Source organism: Podarcis cretensis (genome assembly GCF_951804945.1).
Source record: "Podarcis cretensis genome assembly, chromosome: 2".
NCBI lineage: Eukaryota > Metazoa > Chordata > Lepidosauria > Squamata > Lacertidae > Podarcis > Podarcis cretensis.
Genome location: NC_137171.1, coordinates 78,722,510 through 78,740,209, shown reverse-complemented (window position 1 = coordinate 78,740,209; position 17,700 = coordinate 78,722,510). Strand labels below are relative to the sequence as shown.

General features: G+C 41.3%; 1 protein-coding gene across 2 annotated transcripts in view; it reads right to left on the bottom strand.

Annotated features, from left to right (window-relative positions):
- Window positions 1–17,700, bottom strand: part of ATG7 (autophagy related 7) — a 91,939-nt gene that overhangs the window by 62,768 nt on the left and 11,471 nt on the right. For both annotated transcript variants that reach the window (XM_079967289.1, XM_079967288.1), the window contains exons 9-16: window positions 17,588–17,678; window positions 14,317–14,461; window positions 12,981–13,139; window positions 10,123–10,317; window positions 7,866–8,069; window positions 7,452–7,567; window positions 7,237–7,312; window positions 3,744–3,824 (exon numbers count right to left, since the gene is read on the bottom strand). In XM_079967289.1, the coding sequence (XP_079823415.1) occupies window positions 3,744–3,824; window positions 7,237–7,312; window positions 7,452–7,567; window positions 7,866–8,069; window positions 10,123–10,317; window positions 12,981–13,139; window positions 14,317–14,461; window positions 17,588–17,678 (1,067 nt within the window). The remainder of the gene's footprint in view (window positions 1–3,743; window positions 3,825–7,236; window positions 7,313–7,451; window positions 7,568–7,865; window positions 8,070–10,122; window positions 10,318–12,980; window positions 13,140–14,316; window positions 14,462–17,587; window positions 17,679–17,700) is intronic.

Sequence of the window (17,700 nt, the reverse complement as noted above, 5' to 3'; positions counted from 1 at the left end):
TATGAAATGGAATCTCTTAAGATGCCTATACAGGTCCTTTCATATCTTATCAGCTGTATATCTATACTGAAAAAATGGATGCAAGATTTTTAAAAGAAATCGCATCATAAAAAAAAAGTTTTAAGAAATTATTCATAGTTTCAAGCACCAAGAAACTTTCAGCCAGAAACATGGGAAATGTCAATGTTGAAATTATGACAATTTAATGCATTATGAAGAGGGGAAAGTGTACAGAACTGAACTGCCATAGTTATATTTGGCATTGGCATCAGAAATCTTGATCCTATGAGGCAACAAAGCATATTTTGATTCTAAAAATTCAAGCTGAACACGTAAATAAATGTTTCTTTTATACTGTAAGGAAATACATGTACCCTTGAAGCAACCTTTTCAGCAGAAAAAGTAATTTAATATTCTCACAACATGAAAAGTGATCACTATGGGAATAGCACAGCTGTTAAAACCCAAGTCAGATTTTATTAAATCATCAAACCTGTTTATGTAAAGCAGGGCTCTTAAAATGACCACAATGAGGAAATCATTTCCTTACACATCTCTCCCCATCCCTCCCAATTTTTTTCCAGAAACCTGAAACAGGGAAAAGGTTCCATCTGCATTTTACTTCCACACTTCGGGCAGGGGAATGGAAAAGAAAATCAAAGCATTTCTATCGTTTCAGTTGTATCAGTCATGTAAGCTAATTCTCACATAGCAGAAGGGGGAGGGACTGGGATGGAGGCAATGGCGGCTTGCCCGAGGCCTCTTAATATGTTCACAGATGAAGTAATATTTGAACCAGAGGCTTCCTGGCTCACAGCTCATGCTCTCATACGTTATGAGGAATTTGAACAGCCAATGTCAGGAAGGTTATTGTAGTCTTGACAAAGTACAGCAGTTATATTAGCAAGACTGACTGGCATTCCACTGCAACAGGCAAATTTATAGCAGGAAAGGTTCCACGTTTTTATAAGGCCTTTCTTATACTATGTCCCTGACCCCAACCCAATCCCCAAAACCACCTTGGAAGGCCTTAGATATTTAAAATTGGTGTATGAAGGATGTGCTGTTGTTTTCTGGAATTAAAGAGAAATGCCGGCAATGAATCTGGCATGACTGAAATAATAGCACTTAATGTGTGAGCCAGATTATGAGTCAGACCTACTCAGCATTCACAGCAATATATCCCAGTCAAGGTGATTGCTTAAACATGGACTTACCCCAGAAAACTGCTGTAGAACTGAGAAGGCCTCAAAGGCTGATTGTGAACGTATGTTTGATTTAGTCTACACTAAATGTCAAACTTCTGAGTAAGAAGAAGCCAAATACTGAGAATAATTCATTACACTGGTGCATGTTTGCATAGTGTACTCTGGTTAGCATGTATATGTCATTTATTTTGCCAAAGTATGATAGAGAAGGATTAAGGAAGAAGAAAAGGAATAGGCTTCTGGGCGTGAGAGGAGAAAATGAATACGGGGCAGCTAAAGAGTTCATTTGGGGCCAGCCAGCTGTAAGGGTCAATCAGCCTCTTTTGGGGGCAAAATCAGAAGGAGCGAGTGATAGATAAAGGCAGAAATTGATACCTGAAAGTTGCAATAAGATTTTAAAAAACGGCATCTGCCCAGCATACCTGAAGGAGTGTCTCCACCCCCATCTGTCTGCCCAGACACTGAGATCCAGCACTGAGGGCCTTCTGGCGGTTCCCTCCCCGAGAGAAGTAAGGTTACAGGGAACCAGGCAGAGGGCCTTCTCGGTAGTGGCGCCCGCCCCTGGAATGCCCTCCCATCAGATGTCAAAGAGATAAACAACTATCAGACATTTAGAAAACATCTGAAGGCAGCCCTGTTTAGGGAAGTTTTTAATGACTGATGTTTTAATGTATTTTTAATCTTTGTTGGAAGCTGCCCAGAGTGGCTGAGGAAACCCACCCACTGTAATAAAAGTACAGTGGTACCTCGGGTTACATACGCTTCAGGTTACATACACTTCAGGTTACAGAATCCGCTAACCCAGAAATAGTACCTCAGGTTAAGAACTTTGTTTCAGGATGAGAACAGAAATCGTGCTCTGGTGGCGCGGCAGCAGCGGGAGGCCCCATTAGCTAAAGTGGTGCTTCAGGTTAAGAACAGTTTCAGGTTAAGAACGGACCTCCAGAACGAATTAAGTACGTAACCTGAGGTACCACTGTATTAGCCCTAGCAAGTGGGTAGTGGGTTTGGGTTCCACCTCAGACAGAAAAATATTTTGGCTAGTACTGAGCTCATTTTCACCCTGAGCTTGAGGCTAGGACAATAGGGGAAAGTGGTGGAGTTCAGCAAACTGATTGCGGGCATCTTTGGAGAATATCTTAGAAGTGCAGAAATTGCAGTACTGCATGATCTCCCCCATGCTTTCCCAGAAACAACAGAAGAATAGGACCAAGGGGAGTCCATTAGAGCTCCTTTCCACACTAACATTTGCTCTCCAGGGAACTAGAACAAAATGAGCAGGGAAAGAAGCTATGGGATGGGCTCTTTCCAACCAACATTCAATGTCTGCCATTTCCAGAGTGATAAGGAAAGGATCCATGCTACAGAGGTTTCCACATTCCTAAGCTTATCCAAAGTGGCTTAACAACAAACTTGACAATTATTACTTAGCTGCAAGCACTATCAATCACTGGAAAGGAGTGGAAGAAGGTACATGTCACATCAACTGAGACATGGAAGTGGGAGAAGGGCCAGTGAAGACACACACTTCTATAAAATAAAAAGAGTGATGCACCATGGATCTGAGTGTATTAGGGTGAAGGGAACACCAACAATCTCACCCTGCTCTCAGCCAGGCCCCACCGGTCTGCCTTCTTGCTTGCAAACAATCCAGGGGGGTTGCACGGCCTGTCAGCTTCTTTCTCCTACAAGTGTTGCCTCAGCGGGGAGGAAGGTGGCTTCAAAACTAGAATTAGTTGGTTCTGGCTAGCACTGGCTTTGACTCTGGCTACTTTTGGTCTTCCTGCCTTCCGCACTCCCACTTGCCACCACAAATTCTGGCTTTGGAAGGAGGAGAGATGATGGTAATGAGGAAGGTCACCTCCATTGACAGCTGGACTCACCTCCATTAGAAAGACTTTGTGAAGGATACATATACAGTGGTACCTTGGGTTACATACGCTTCAGGTTACAGACTCCGCTAACCCAGAAATATTACCTCGGGTTAAGAACTTTGCTTCAGGATGAGAACAGAAATCATGCTCTGGTGGCGTGGCGGCAGGAGCAGGAGGCCCCATTAGCTAAAGTGGTACTTCAGGTTAAGAACAGTTTCAGGTTAAGAACGGACCTCCAGAACGAATTAAGTACTTAACCCAAGGTACCAGTGTGTGTGTGTGTGTGTGTGTGTGTGTATAAAACATTTTTTTATAAAAAATTTAAATGACTGCCTGTAACAATGGTAACTACAGCAGGGTTATTTTCATTCAACGCAGAGCTAAAAAATGAAGATATTATTCACCACCTTGTACAGGTAAAAGAGAGGTGTTTTATTTAAGACAACTGACTTGGAAATTCCATATTTAAAGGAGGGTAGAAAATTATTTAAGATTATATTGGCTAAGAAAGGTTTAGTTAGTAGCACAATGCTCAGCAGTGACATAAAGTACACATCTCAAAATAAACAAGGGAAAGGCTTGCATGTAAAAAAACGAAACAGTGACAAAGCGGAAGCATTGTTTTGAGGAAAAAACAGTTTACATTAAAAACCAAACTTACTCTGGGAGAACAGGCAGTGCATTTGTCAAAAGCCAGGCTGACGGGAAGGACGTTATCAAATCTTGATAAAAACCCTCGAATCTGCAAGTCAAAGAGATAGGCAGCAATATGATATTAATATTGTGCTGGCTGCAAGCACCATCTTTTGAAGAAAGTATAGCCAAGATGCCCATTATTTGTGGCACAAGTACACAGACTTCAGCAGGCCTTTCTGCTGAAACTGACTTGGCACATGATATGCGCAGGTTGCGCAGGTAGGAGGATTAGCATGCACATTTGTCTCACTGTATACAGAAACAGCACCACCTGGAGTTGAAACTTCTTGACTGCAGCAAGCAACAATTGAGAGAAAAGAAGAAAGCATGACGACTGTTGCTACTGAATGTATTGTTCGGGTTCTTACTCTGCAGCCATTCTGAAATGGAAAAGGTGCACACACTTCTGTTTCCTGCTGCTTGATACTAACCAATTCTGTATATTACAGAAGCTTTGTGTGCAACTGAAATTTCCAGTCAGCCAGCCAGCTTTAATAAGCCCTTCAGGAGAAACAAAGAAGGTAATATGATCCTGTAGACCAATAAAAGGGATCACCTTTCTTAGTTTTATCTCTTTCCTCCTCAGTGGCTAAAACAGTGATCGCACTGAAGCAAGAGTTTTGTGGCTGACATCTGTGTGTTCTTAAAAGCATGGTTTCATTTTCTTTAAAAAAAAACAAACCATGATTGAGCAGAATCATTAACCCAGAATGGAGCACAGGACCAGTTCTTACAGGTATTTGTTTACAGTAGTTCAATTGCTACTCTGATTGTGAATACAGCATCCACAGATCTATCAAATCCTTGTAAATCTTTTCCAATCCTATGAGTAAAGGATCAAACACTTCAATTCTAAATGTCTTTTTCTTTTTGGGGGGGGGTAACGATCTTTGAATCTTTTAACTGCATGATGCAAACCGTAGTACCTTCCCAAACTCACTAGTTACATGTCCATTGTTGTTTAAATTATGGTATCCTTGCTCAGATTCTTCTACTATTATATAAACCAGCTTATTTTAAGAATATGCTTATATAAATATAAATACTTATATAAATAGTAACAGACTGAACATGACTGCGTTAAAGTATATATTCAGAAAATCAGCCTATATGAATTTGACATATGCCTTCTTACTTCAATCACAGTATTTGATATATTGCTACTGTTTATGTTACCTACATCTTACCCTGCACCAATATGACCAGTGCAAGAGGGATAACCCCTTTTAATTTTGAAGTGTCTTTAAAGGAAACAAAATTATTGAACTGGTTCTTTAAATAGACTATTATCTACTTTGCTTTGTAATCTTAAAAAAATAATAATTATCAAAACAACAATGGGTATTTTATTCTGAAGCAAAAACTGTGGGCAAAGAACAAACTGAGCTGATATTAAGATGTTGAAGAGGGCATGTAGTAAGAAAAAGAAAAATTAAATACTAAATTAAAACCCATCCAGGCCATTGCGATGTCATGGTTAGAGTGTGGGACAACAACCTGGGGGATAAGGGTTCAAATCCTTGTTCAGGCATGAAGCTTTGAAGCTGGGTGACTCTGGGCTGCTCAGTGCTTCTCCACCTAACCTACACCACAGGGTTGTACTGGGCATTAAATGAAGGGGGAAGGTGGAGAACCATGTATGCCATCTTGAGCTCTTTGGAGGAAAAAGTGGGATATAAATGAAATAAATGAATAAAGAATATAAACAAATGAAACAAACAAACAAACAAACAAATAATAAAATCAAATCTCTCCCACAGACGGTTCAGAGTTACAACCCTTAAGAAATTCTCTGCTAAAAAGGAAATAATTTTACTAATAATTTTTGTGATATAGTTATGTGCATTTGTGTCCAGTTTGTGAAACATTCAGAGAAGATGACTGCTTCACAGCAAGAAGACCTTAAAGGACAAGAAGAAAAATACTACTATGAGAGGAAAAGATCAAATTAATTAGCTGCTGGTCCACCACCTAAATTTGCCCTGATTCTGATAAGCATAAGAAGAGAGAGCTCTGGCCCAAATAAAGCTCTCCCTCCTAATTCTAAATGGATACGGTATCAGCAAACAGAAGTGGGATAGTATTACATCTTCTTAGCCAGCAGGAAAGCATTTGTGAAAACAATGAGGGAAAAAGAAAAAACTGACCATAAAAGACAACATTTTGCAGTGCAGCTATGCATCATTGTACAATCAACTCTTGAAAGCACACACACACAAACAAACCCTGATGATTTCTTAGCACTTTGCACAACTTAGCTTTTACAAACTAGTCTTATCTCAATCTATTTCCTTGCAGAAAAGAGCAAAAGGGTAGTTTTGAAAATGTTAACAGCATTAACAAGTAACAGGAGAATTGTCGGGGTCACTTAAGAGGCAGCATCCACTGGTGACTTAAAAAACCCAATAGTAATTGCACTTTAAAAAACCCCAAAAACTAGTCTTAGTATAATAATCAGTTCAATTACCAATAATTAAAAAGGAAAGCTCTTGCATAAACAGGTCGCTGGATGTCATAGCAAGTGGATTTAACTAGTTAACAATATTGGGTTACATCCAACTAAACCATTGCAAGCCCAGAACGTCTCCTGAAATTGCAGCAGAACTTAACCCTCCACCTCAACGCTCTTCAAATCTGCTTTGTGGGGCGTGTCTTACAACCCTCTGAAGCAGATTTAGGGACAGCTGAGGGGGCTAAAATAAGGCAAAGGAGGAGGAAGATGTTATATTGCAGAGGCAACATTTATTCTCTTTGTGCAATAATTTAGCTGGATATAATCTTTTGTAAGGGGGTGGGGTGAACCTCAGGCTCAAGGGCAGCCCTAGCCCTCAGAACCCACCACAGACCACATCCCCTCTCCTTTCACTACTTCCAGGGGAGACATAAAAAGGTAAAGGTAAAGGGACCCCTGACCATTAAGTCCAGTCGTGACCGACTCTGGGGTTGCGGCGCTCATCTTGCTTTATTGGCCGAGGGAGCTTCCGGGTCATGTGGTCAGCATGACTAAGCTGCTTCTGACGAACCAGAGCAGCACACAGAAACGCCGTTTACCTTCCCGCCGGAGCGCTTTGACGTGCTTTCGAACTACTAGGTTGGCAGGAGAAGGGACCGAGCAACAGGAGCTCACCCCGTCGCGGGGATTCAAACTGCCAACCTTCTGATTAGCAAGTCCTAGGCTCTGTGGTTTAACCCACAGCGCCACCCACATCCCCCAGGGGAGACATACCACATCCCAACCTGGATTCGCACTGGCAAGGCAACTCATGGCCTAGCTCCAGGTGGCACAGAAGCCAGTTCAAAGGAGGTGCAAAGAAACCAGAATTTTTACTATGAGTATTGTCATGGTCGCATACTTATGCTTAGCCATGGGTTCAGTGTTATATGCCAAGTGGGTCTATTTGACACATTTCTATATCAGGACATAGCAAGCCAACGGCGTTTATTTTTGGTTTACTAACCTGATGTGGCACAAGCCCAAGAGAGGTGGGAGGTTCATTCATTCTGTCATCACTACTGCTGGCAATGGCATAGCCACTAACAAAAAAAGTGGGGGGAAGGAGATGTATTCAGTTAATTAATTCCATTTATTAACCATCTAGAATTATTATTTTGATTAATTAATTTTATTAATGTTTTGTGAAAACAGGACTCCACCCACACAATTATGACTTACCCTTCTGGGTGCTGCAAAATGGATACCATTAATTCCACAGCAAGGGCTCCTGCTATCATGGCTAATCCTGGTCGACTGACTGTGCACTGCTGATCTAATGTCCGATCCCTGGTGGACTACAAAGGAAGGCAGCTCTCACAATGTTATACTTTCAAGTTCTTTTTATCTGCATAATTGCGCAAAACGTTTTAAAGCCTATCTTTTAAAACGAATGCTAACAAATGGACCACTGTACTCTCAGGGGAATATATATATATATATATATATATATATATATATAATGATTTTAAAGTGATATTCTTAATGATAATAATAAAAACACACAGAAAGGTTGCAGAGACAGATTGTATTAAAAATCAAGAACTATAAAATACAATAACACAATAAGTTGCAATTCACATCAATTATACTTACATCTCCCGGTGCCACAACGTCATTGCAGAAGTAGCAACCAAGTTTGTAACCAGGGATATTTGAAAAGAGTGATGATCCCAGAAGATCGGCTGAAGCTGAAGGATTATTGCAGGGAGAATCGCCCACCTCTTGATGCTTTGGCTTCTTCAGTCCATGTCTCATCACAACAAAGGTGTCAAATCCCAGGGCAGCATTGATTACCAGCTGTACAAAACAATGAAAAGCATAGAAAGTGGTAATCAAATAAAATGCAGGTGAACAAGCAAAAACCTATTTATTGTGGGGTAAAAATTACAGAAATATAATAATAATAATAATAATAATAATAATAATAATAATTTTTTATTTATACCCCGCCCTCCCCAGCCAATGCCGGGCTCAGAGCAGCTTACAAGCAATAATAAAAACAAGATGAATGATTACAACTTAAAAACAAAAATAAAATACAACATTAAAATAATGGAACACTAAAATATTAAAATGTAGCCTCATCGCAGGAGGAGAAGGAAAAGAAAAAAGAAAGAGAGGGAGGGAATCAAATTGGCGGAACAACTCTGTCTTACAGGCCCTGCGGAAAGAAATCAGATCCTGCAGGGCCCTGGTCTCATGAGGCAGAGCGTTCCACCAGGCCGGAGCCAGAGTTGAAAAGGCCCTGGCACTGGTTGAAGCCAATCTAACTTCCTTAGGGCCTGAGACCACTGGGGTGTTGTTATTTATGGACCTTGAGGCTCTCCGTGGGGCATACCAGGAGAGGCGGTCCCATAGGTACGAGGGTCCTAGGCCGTGAATGGCAATATATTGTAAATGTTGTTTACAAAATAAGTTACTGATAGACTGAATAAGTTATTGATAATGCTACTACATCATGGGTAGGCAACGTGGCATCCAGGTGCTTTTGACTCTAACTCTTATCCGCCGCAGCCAGGATGTCCAGTGATCAGGGATGATGGGAGCTGGAGGCCAACAACATCTGGAGAACACATTGGTTGCCCCTGTGCTACATGAAGGAGCCTTGGATGCACATATTCCCTCATCACCTTCATGCACTGCGATTCCTTTCCTCCCTCCCTGGCTTGCTGGAAGCCATAGTTATTCTGTGTAAATCCAAACAGAAAACTATGTACAAACCCAGATTGGAAACTATGAGTTGTGTCCAATGGTATCGTTCAGCTGACTGAAGGCTTCCGTAAGTAGAAAAGGGAGCGAAGTCATTCTCAGCAACTCCCCTTCCCTCCCTGCAACCTTCATGCCGGCCCGAAATATACTACAGAGGGCTGGGGGACATGCTAGATCAGATGGGAGGAAAGCAACTACTGCAGGGAGACAGGGGAAAGCACCCAAAATGGCTTGCTTCTTTCCCCATTCCACTGATTGGCATCACTGGTTGCAACTGTTGTGGGATAGTTGGATACAAGTCCATGGCTAGATCCCTGTTTTCCAACCTCGCTTCTATACCTTGACTTAAGATGAGTTCACAAACCCAAGGCAAAAGAGAGAGAGAGGTTTAGAGACCCATCCTGTTATCTACTTTGGGATCTTGCCCATAACTTGCTATTTCAACAAGCAGATAATTCTACAGGTCTTCAATAGCTATTCCCACAAACACATGTAAGCTTCTTTTCTTTTCTAAGTAAGTGGTAAAAACTGCTGAAGACAGAAACTAATAGCCACAACCTGACAGATCAAATACAGTTGCCAGCATTCTTAGTGTTCAACAGACTAGAGTTACCCTTAGGTTATAAGCAAAAGTACATAAATACCTTAAGAAATTATTAATATTTATTCAATTTTTACAAGCCAAATTAAAGTTATGAAAACAAAATTAAAAGAGAAAAAAACCAGAAGCAGCAGAAGACCAGATCAAAACTCTAAGCTACCGGTATATATTTTAATACAATACAATCCACATTATCCTTTGCCAGGCAAGTATGCAGAGATATATTCCTGGATACCACTCCCCTTCAAAATATTAGGGTATATACACAGGGTCTTGCCATAAAGGCCAGCCAGAAATGTGATTATAATAATGCGCAAATGGAACTGAGCATGTTACACTAACACTAACAACTAAGCTGTTTCAGTCTGAGGGAGATTCCAAGCAGAAGATAGCTAAGAGCATTAAGTCATTGGGAAATGTTTGCAGTTGAAGGGTTTGATTTGTGTTAAAACAGCAACTGCAAATGCTTTTGAATGGCCACCACAGAACACAATGCGCTACTTACATCATGGCCTCTGGGATACTAATGAAGTAAGATACCTTTCTCTTGCTGGCTGCAATAACAGCAGGAAGCCACCGGCTTTCCCTGGTGTCCATTAACAAAAAGATGACATCATGGGCATCAATGAGCTCCTCCAGTTGTGTCACGTCCTTGCGGGCCTGCTCCAAGGTGACGTCAGAAAAATTTACTGGGTGACCCGGCATTGGGATACTCATATTAAAACCTTCAGCATTCTAAAAAATGAAGCAGAAAGAAAAGAGTAACACACATATTTTCACACAGAATACAACTTTTAACCATAATTAGGTAAACCCACTTGTTAATATGTTTGGTTATTTCATGTAATTAAGCCAGCAGGCACCAGCAGGCTCCAGCAAAATTGCAATACTGAGGAGGACAGAACCATTTTAATCATCATAACATGGATTATTTCATCTGGAGGCAGAGACCAGCTCTGCTGTCACAGCACACTTGAGGCCACCATAGCACCACGGTGAAGAAATTCTCCAAAACCACCTCCTACAGCTCCTCTGTCAGCTTGCCAGGGAAGCTGCTGAGCAATGAATGGGCTGGGAGGTACATCAGCAGCATCCATACTCAGGTTCAGTGAATTACATGTGGTACATGTCAAAACAGTATTTCAGTACACGAAGCACACTCTGATTTGCTAGTTAAAAGAAAATAGTATTTCAAAAATAACCTTGTTATTTGTGTGTACAAACAGGCAAATGGGTTTAATTTTAAAATAACACAGTTAAAAACACAGAGGGACCTAAGACTGCATATAAGATACTGTATTGTTAATACAAAGCTCAGATTTGTTGTGTAGTTGAGCTTATTGACCAGCAGATGGCATAAGAAAAACATTATTTCAAATCGCAGTGAATCTTTCAGTAGCGTGAAATAGTACCTTTAAAAACCCACAGGTGGTTGTATCCAACACAGTGCTTCTGAAAGATGGGCAAAGTGGATCTACTAAGGATTGTTGCCCACACAAGTGGGGGGTGGGGGGCGTTTAGTGTGGCTGAGATGTTTGAGTAAGGTTTTAAAAAGAAGGTAAAGGACCCCTGGACAGTCAAGGCCAGTCAAAGGCCATTACCAGAATTCAGAGCATGAAAGGGGAACACCTAAGCCCACAGCATACTCCCAGTGGCGTAGCGTGGGGGGTGCCGGCCGCACCGGGCGCAACATCTGGGGGTTAGGGTTAGGGTTAGGGATAGGGTTAGGGGGCGCAAATCCAGGGTTAGGGGGCGCAAATTACTTGCCTTGCCCCGGGTGCTGACAACCCACGCTACGCCACTGCATACTCCTAATACTCCAACCATGATTAGGAGATTTAGGGAAGTTACAATATGTAGTCCCTCAAAAATGGAGCAGTCAGATCCCAAAATCAGAGCCCAAATATGAAGGCTGTTGATTACACAACAAAACCTATGCACAGGGAGTTAGTTGGAGGATTCACAAGGCTGAGAAATTTAGTTCCGTTTAGTAAAAGCTGTCAATAATTACAAATGGAGAAATATTTTGTATAAGTGAGACAGTTGTGAGACTAATTAAAAAGCTCCAACTGCAATAAAAACCAATAATGAAACTGTTAAATCGAAACAGTTTCCATATGTCTAGTGCAGACAGAGCCTAATTATGACTGGTTTTATTATTCATTTTATTGTTCTTGCTGCCCAGTGTGAACTGATGGGGCAGAAATGTTTATATAAAGCCTTGTGTCCAACAGTTCAGCTTGTGCAACTGGTTTCCACTTGCATAATGGAGCTTCCCTCTCCTCTCCAGCCCCGTGTGCACCCCCAAAATCTACTCCAAAGGATTGGGGATCCTTGAGAGTAGATTTTGGCAGCAGACAGGGAAAGCAGAGGAAGGGCAGAACTTAGTGCACGCAGTACTGAATACAACCCAAAATACACAGCACAGTCTTTCAGACAACACCTGTTGGGTTAGTTTTCTTCCATCTTTCCATGGCTGCCTACTGCTTATGTGGTTGGACCTCATCCTAATATAATGTTCTGATAAAGGGCAAGTTAGAAATGTAAATATACAAATAAATATAATTTAGGAAGGTGCTGAATTTTCTACTTCATGCTGCATGGCATCCTGGTTTAACACTCCAGTACCAGGTTTTCTCTGAGGAAAGCTGGTGATTGGTTTAAAAGGCTTTCGGTCCAAGGAGAGACACCAGTTAACGGGGAGGCATGCTATTCTTGCCAATTCCCCTCTCAGCTGCAGCCCTGTACCCCAAAATCTGTCCTAGACAGTTCCTGAGTCCCCAACTTATCTTTTTTTGGGGGGTGCGTGCGCTTGAAGAAGCAATTAGCAGATGCCTTCGTTGCAGCAGTTGTACTAGAAAGATCAACTGGATTCCGCCAACATGTAATATTTTTTTCCTGCAATTGCTGTCTGAAATAATAAGCTGGTATGTCTACTCTCAAGCAAATATAATTAGAATTATCAGTCTGCAATTGCATGCATTCCAAGTAAGGGTCTCTAATAAGGCAGATATACCCTGTATTTGCTATAAATGGTATGGTGGTAGAGATTATTTTTATGGCTGTGTGAATAACACTCTGTGCTAAATGACACTTTTCCTCTGTCACTTCATTTTGATGAAGAACTAAGCACAGCTAAACAGTGCTCAGTTTACTTTTCCTAAACTCTTCCTTTGTGCCTCGTTTTTATTTTGATTGCTTCAAGCAGGTTTAATTTCAGTTCTTTTTTCCGTGCAAATGACTAGCTGTCAAAGCTAGTCAGTCACCGTAACATCAGAATTATTTCCTTGTGGGTTAGTTCACTTTTGAAGAATGGGCATGAGAAGAAATCCTAGGCCGTTATTGAAACTAATAAAGTGTTTTGATCATTAAATCACGTCTCAATGCATTTTACTCACCACTCCTGGGAATATTTTTTGGAGCCTGTCTGCTGCTGCAAGTGCTTTGGACTTCCCACCCCCGAGGCAGTCTTCAAATTCATAGAGTGGTTGCCGCACAGGGTTGGAATAAGAAATCTTTGCGTTGTCCACAAATGTGATCTTCCTGACTCCCCATCCCTGAGTAGAAAACCACAAGCAATGAAATAGTTCTTTGAGTAAGGCAAGAATTACCACTAATCTATTTTTTTTTACTTTTTATTTGTTAAATTTGTATACCGCCCTTTATCCAAAGACACAGGGTGATTCACAACAAAAAAATTACAAAATGAGAACACACAATACATGATATACAAAAACAAACCAATAACCCTTCTCCCACAAACACATTTAAAAGGCCATAGAATGTTAATTGGCCAAAGGCCTAGTTATAAACGTTTTTGCCTTGTGCCTAAAGATATGTAATGAAGGCCCCAGGCAAGCCTCTCTGGGGAGAGCGTTCCACAAACAGGGAGCCACCACAGAAAAGGCCCGTTCTTGTGCTGCCATCCTCCTAAGTGTGGCCAGTAGTGTGCTCATTCCATATTCAATAACTCCTCAGAGAAATCCATCTCACACTTTGAGAACAATTATGCTATTTCAACTAATAGCAAAAGTAAAATAGAAGAGCAGAATGGAATATATGCACTAATCACAGTTTATGTTTTATTTCTGTTAATCCCAGGCTTTTACTCAGGACTCAGGTTGATTATTTCACAAGCTGCACTACGCCACTAATAAAATAAAGATGCAGCCAATTGATAGAAACCATTTCCCTTCCAAACCCCTGAAGAAGGGTTATATGCACCTTAATTAGATAGTGTTCATTTGTTAAGGTATAATTTGGCAAATTTTGTACATCTCATTGCGAAGGATACGATGGCCCAGCCTGCTTCCTGCATGTTAACAAGAAGAGTTTGGATTTGATATCCCGCCTTTCACTCCCTTTAAGGAGTCTCAAAGCGGCTAACATTCTCCTTTCCCCTCCTCCCCCACAACAAACACTCTGTGAGGTGAGTGGGGCTGAGAGACTTCAGAGAAGTGTGACTGGCCCAAGGTCACCCAGCAGCTGCATGTGGAGGAGCGGAGACGCGAACCCGGTTCCCCAGATTACGAGACTACCGCTCTTAACCACTACACCACACTGGCTCTTGTGTGAGCACACTTTTGAGCCTCCAGGGTAGGGGCTGTCAAAGAGAGAATCCCATGAACAGGAGGAAGAAAGAAGGACTCTTATTGGACACCTATTTTGCTTCATAGATACTGATACAAAATAATGGGACAGCGTTTGAATATGTGGAGTAGCTTCAGTACTTGCCATCAAAGTTCTGGCTACACTACAACCCAGCGTACCAGCTCCAAGGAGAAGACACTTCACAGACACAACTTTCTCCAGGTCAAGAGTAGGCACTAACCGCCAACACATCAATTTAAGGTTAAGATCCACCGATGATTCAGCTAACCTAGAAAATAAAATAGAACAGGAAATTAAAGAATGGTTATGCTCGCCCCCTTCGGTTGGAACATCAGTACACCACTGATGTCCTTCATCTCCTCTGTATTTTAATTAGAGCTTACAATCGTGCATTACATTTTCTTCTTGTCCCCATCTCCAAATACCCAGTATTAAGACAACTAATATCACCACAGTCTAAAAGCTAGAGGACAAAAAAGAAAATCTAACATTTAGGTTCTGCAATAAATTTAGCTGTCTTGGTTAAAGCCTTATGAGCTTTTTATACATGTAACAGAGGCAGCGTCACATCATACTATAACATCGTCAGCTGAAGAGATCACTCTTGTACTGCTCTCTCACTTAGAAGAACCTGTCAGAATTATTCCCATCCAGTAATATAGGAACAAGAACAAAATATCTCCTGTTTGTGTTCCTAGATATGATGTGCTCATTTACAATGGGAAATCAGATAGTGAAGAATTTATAGGGCGACACTGAACAATGTCTGCCTGTTCATGGAATTTAAATTCAACTGGAAGTTGGTTTAAACAATGGAACTTCTGATTTTCTTCTCCCCATTCAGAACCTACGCCCCCAAAATGGTTTAAGGGACATTGCTGCACAAGTGACTCTACATTGAATCTTACTCCTAAACAGCAAATAAACAGAACTCAAATTATTAAAAAAAAATTTAATCCTCAGACAGCAATTGCATTTATATAGCACTATTTGCTATTCATTAAAACCCTGTCAGAATTTAAATTGTGCCCCCCCCCAATTTGCTCGTCTATTCTTTTTATTAAAAAATAGTTATTGTAAAATTGTTTAAGCTCTTCTGCAGGAATTAATTAAAAATTAAGGTCAAATTAGAATTTTTAATTATTATAAAATTAATTAATATTATTTGAGCCAGTGGCTGGAATATTTTCCTCACGAACATACTATTGACAGAGTAAATACAGTGGTACCTCAGGTTAAGTACTTAATTCGTTCCGGAGGTCTGTACTTAACCTGAAACTGTTCTTAACCTGAAGCACCACTTTAGCTAATGGGGCCTCCTGCTGTTGCCGCGCTGCCGGAGCACAATTTCTGTTCTCATCCTGAAGCAAAGTTCTTAACCTGAAGACTATTTCTGGGTTAGCGGACTCTGTAACCTGAAGCGTATGTAACCTGAAGTGTATGTAACCCAAGGTACCACTGTACTGGAAGGATTGTAAATTATGCCAATATTAAGTCAAAAATATAAAAATATAAAATGTATCTATGCAATATCCAAATATAACCCTGTTGAAACACTATCTGACACAATCTAGAGAAAAGAATGCTAATCTAAAATATTGATAAACAATTTTGTAAAACGAAACTTGAAATAAAACTATTACCCAGCTAAAATTTAAATGCTGTAAAACGACCAACCTTTTCATGACCTGCAGCTTGGCATCTGTTATGTTATGCAAATTATGTTCCTTTAAGTCAATGTAATAAACAAGTAGTTAACTGTGGTCTTCTGGCTCTGGGTTAAATTTCTGATCTGACTCTCAAGGGAAGCTGCAATTGATGCTTCAGAGGCCCAAATACAAGGGAGGAAGGTAACAAATGATGAGAGATTTGCTGTTCCTAAAGCCAGATTGCATTTCCTACATGGTTCTTTGCACAAGACTCATAAAACTTAATCAGCAGAATGCAATAGATGTTGTTATGGGATCTCAGCTCAACCTGGCATCTTTCAATCAGTAATGGCAAACAAGCCTCGCTGAAACACAGCACGTCTACCGTGTGCTCGCAGGCATGATGTGGCCCAAGGATTGTGCTGAGTGTGCTCTAAGGTGCATTTTCAGCTCATGGAAGACACTGATTAAGTAAAAGAAATGCCTCGCCAGTGCCCAATGTGAGTTGAATGTACCCAGAATCCTCTGTAACAGGTAGGCCTCAAAAAACGATTGTGGAAAGGATTCATTGAAATTTGAAAACCACCAGAACAGCTGTTGCACATAGCTCCCTTGCTAATATACACTAGAAGCTCTGCTTACGTCCCGCTCTAATTAGGCCAGTTCCAAGTCGTGACCGCAGCAAACCCGGACGTAAACACCAGGTTTGCTGTGATATAAAAGGATGTCACATAGAGGAGGGAGAAAGGAGAGAAGCGGACACGGAGCAATGGTTCCAAGCTACAAGAAAGAAGATTCCACCTAAACATTAGGAAGAACTTCCTGACAGTAAGAGCTGTTCGACAGTGGAATTTGCTGCCAAGGAGTGTGGTGGAGTCTCCTTCTTTGGAGGTCTTTAAGCAGAGGCTTGACAACCATATGTCAGGAGTGCTCTGATGGTGTTTCCTGCTTGGCAGGGGGTTGGACTCGATGGCCCTTGTGGTCTCTTCCAACTCTATGATTCTATGATTCGCACACAAGCAGAAGCGACTTCTGCCATTTGCGCACACACAGAAGCGGCTGCCACTGTCTGCACGTGTGCAGAAACGGGCCGCCGCTGAATGCGCCTGCGCACAACGGCGCTTCTACTATTGACCCGTTTTGCCATAAGGATGGGCCTTCAGAACAGATCATGGACATGAGTAGAGGTTCTACTGTACAGTGGTACCTCGGGTTACATACGCTTCAGGTTACATACGCTTCAGGTTACAGACTCCGCTAACCCAGAAATAGTACCTCGGGTTAAGAACTTTGCTTCAGGATGAGAGCAGAAATCGCACAGCAGAGGCGCAGAAGCAGCGGGACGCCCCATTAGGTAAAGTGGTGCTTCAGGTTAAGAACAGTTTCAGGTTAAGAAGGGACCTCCAGAACGAATTAAGTACGTAACCAGAGGTACCACTGTATTCCTTTTTCACATCCAGAAGCTTCCGTAGTTAGGAAGACTGCAATTTACAAGATAATCAAGAACCGAGAGTCCTCAAACTGTTAAAGAAATGGGTATCGATAAGTAAGTACACAGAGCGACCTAACGGCCAAGAGATTCTTAAGGAAAAAATAAAAACAATTCTGTAGACAGTGAGTAAATAGTGAATGAGTCTGTAATGCTAAGAGCTGGCTTCCTCAGGGACTTAAGTGGTATTCCCAACTTGTATTTCTTATCTTGCAAAGCTGCTTTTCAGAGTGTGAAGCCTTGTAATGGTACGTACCTTTTCGGGTCCATGCACTCACTCAGATTGACCATTCTTGGGCCCATACCTCCTTTTTGGTTTTTCTCCCATCCAACAGCTTTTGGACAACCTGCCTCACCAGAGAAAAATAA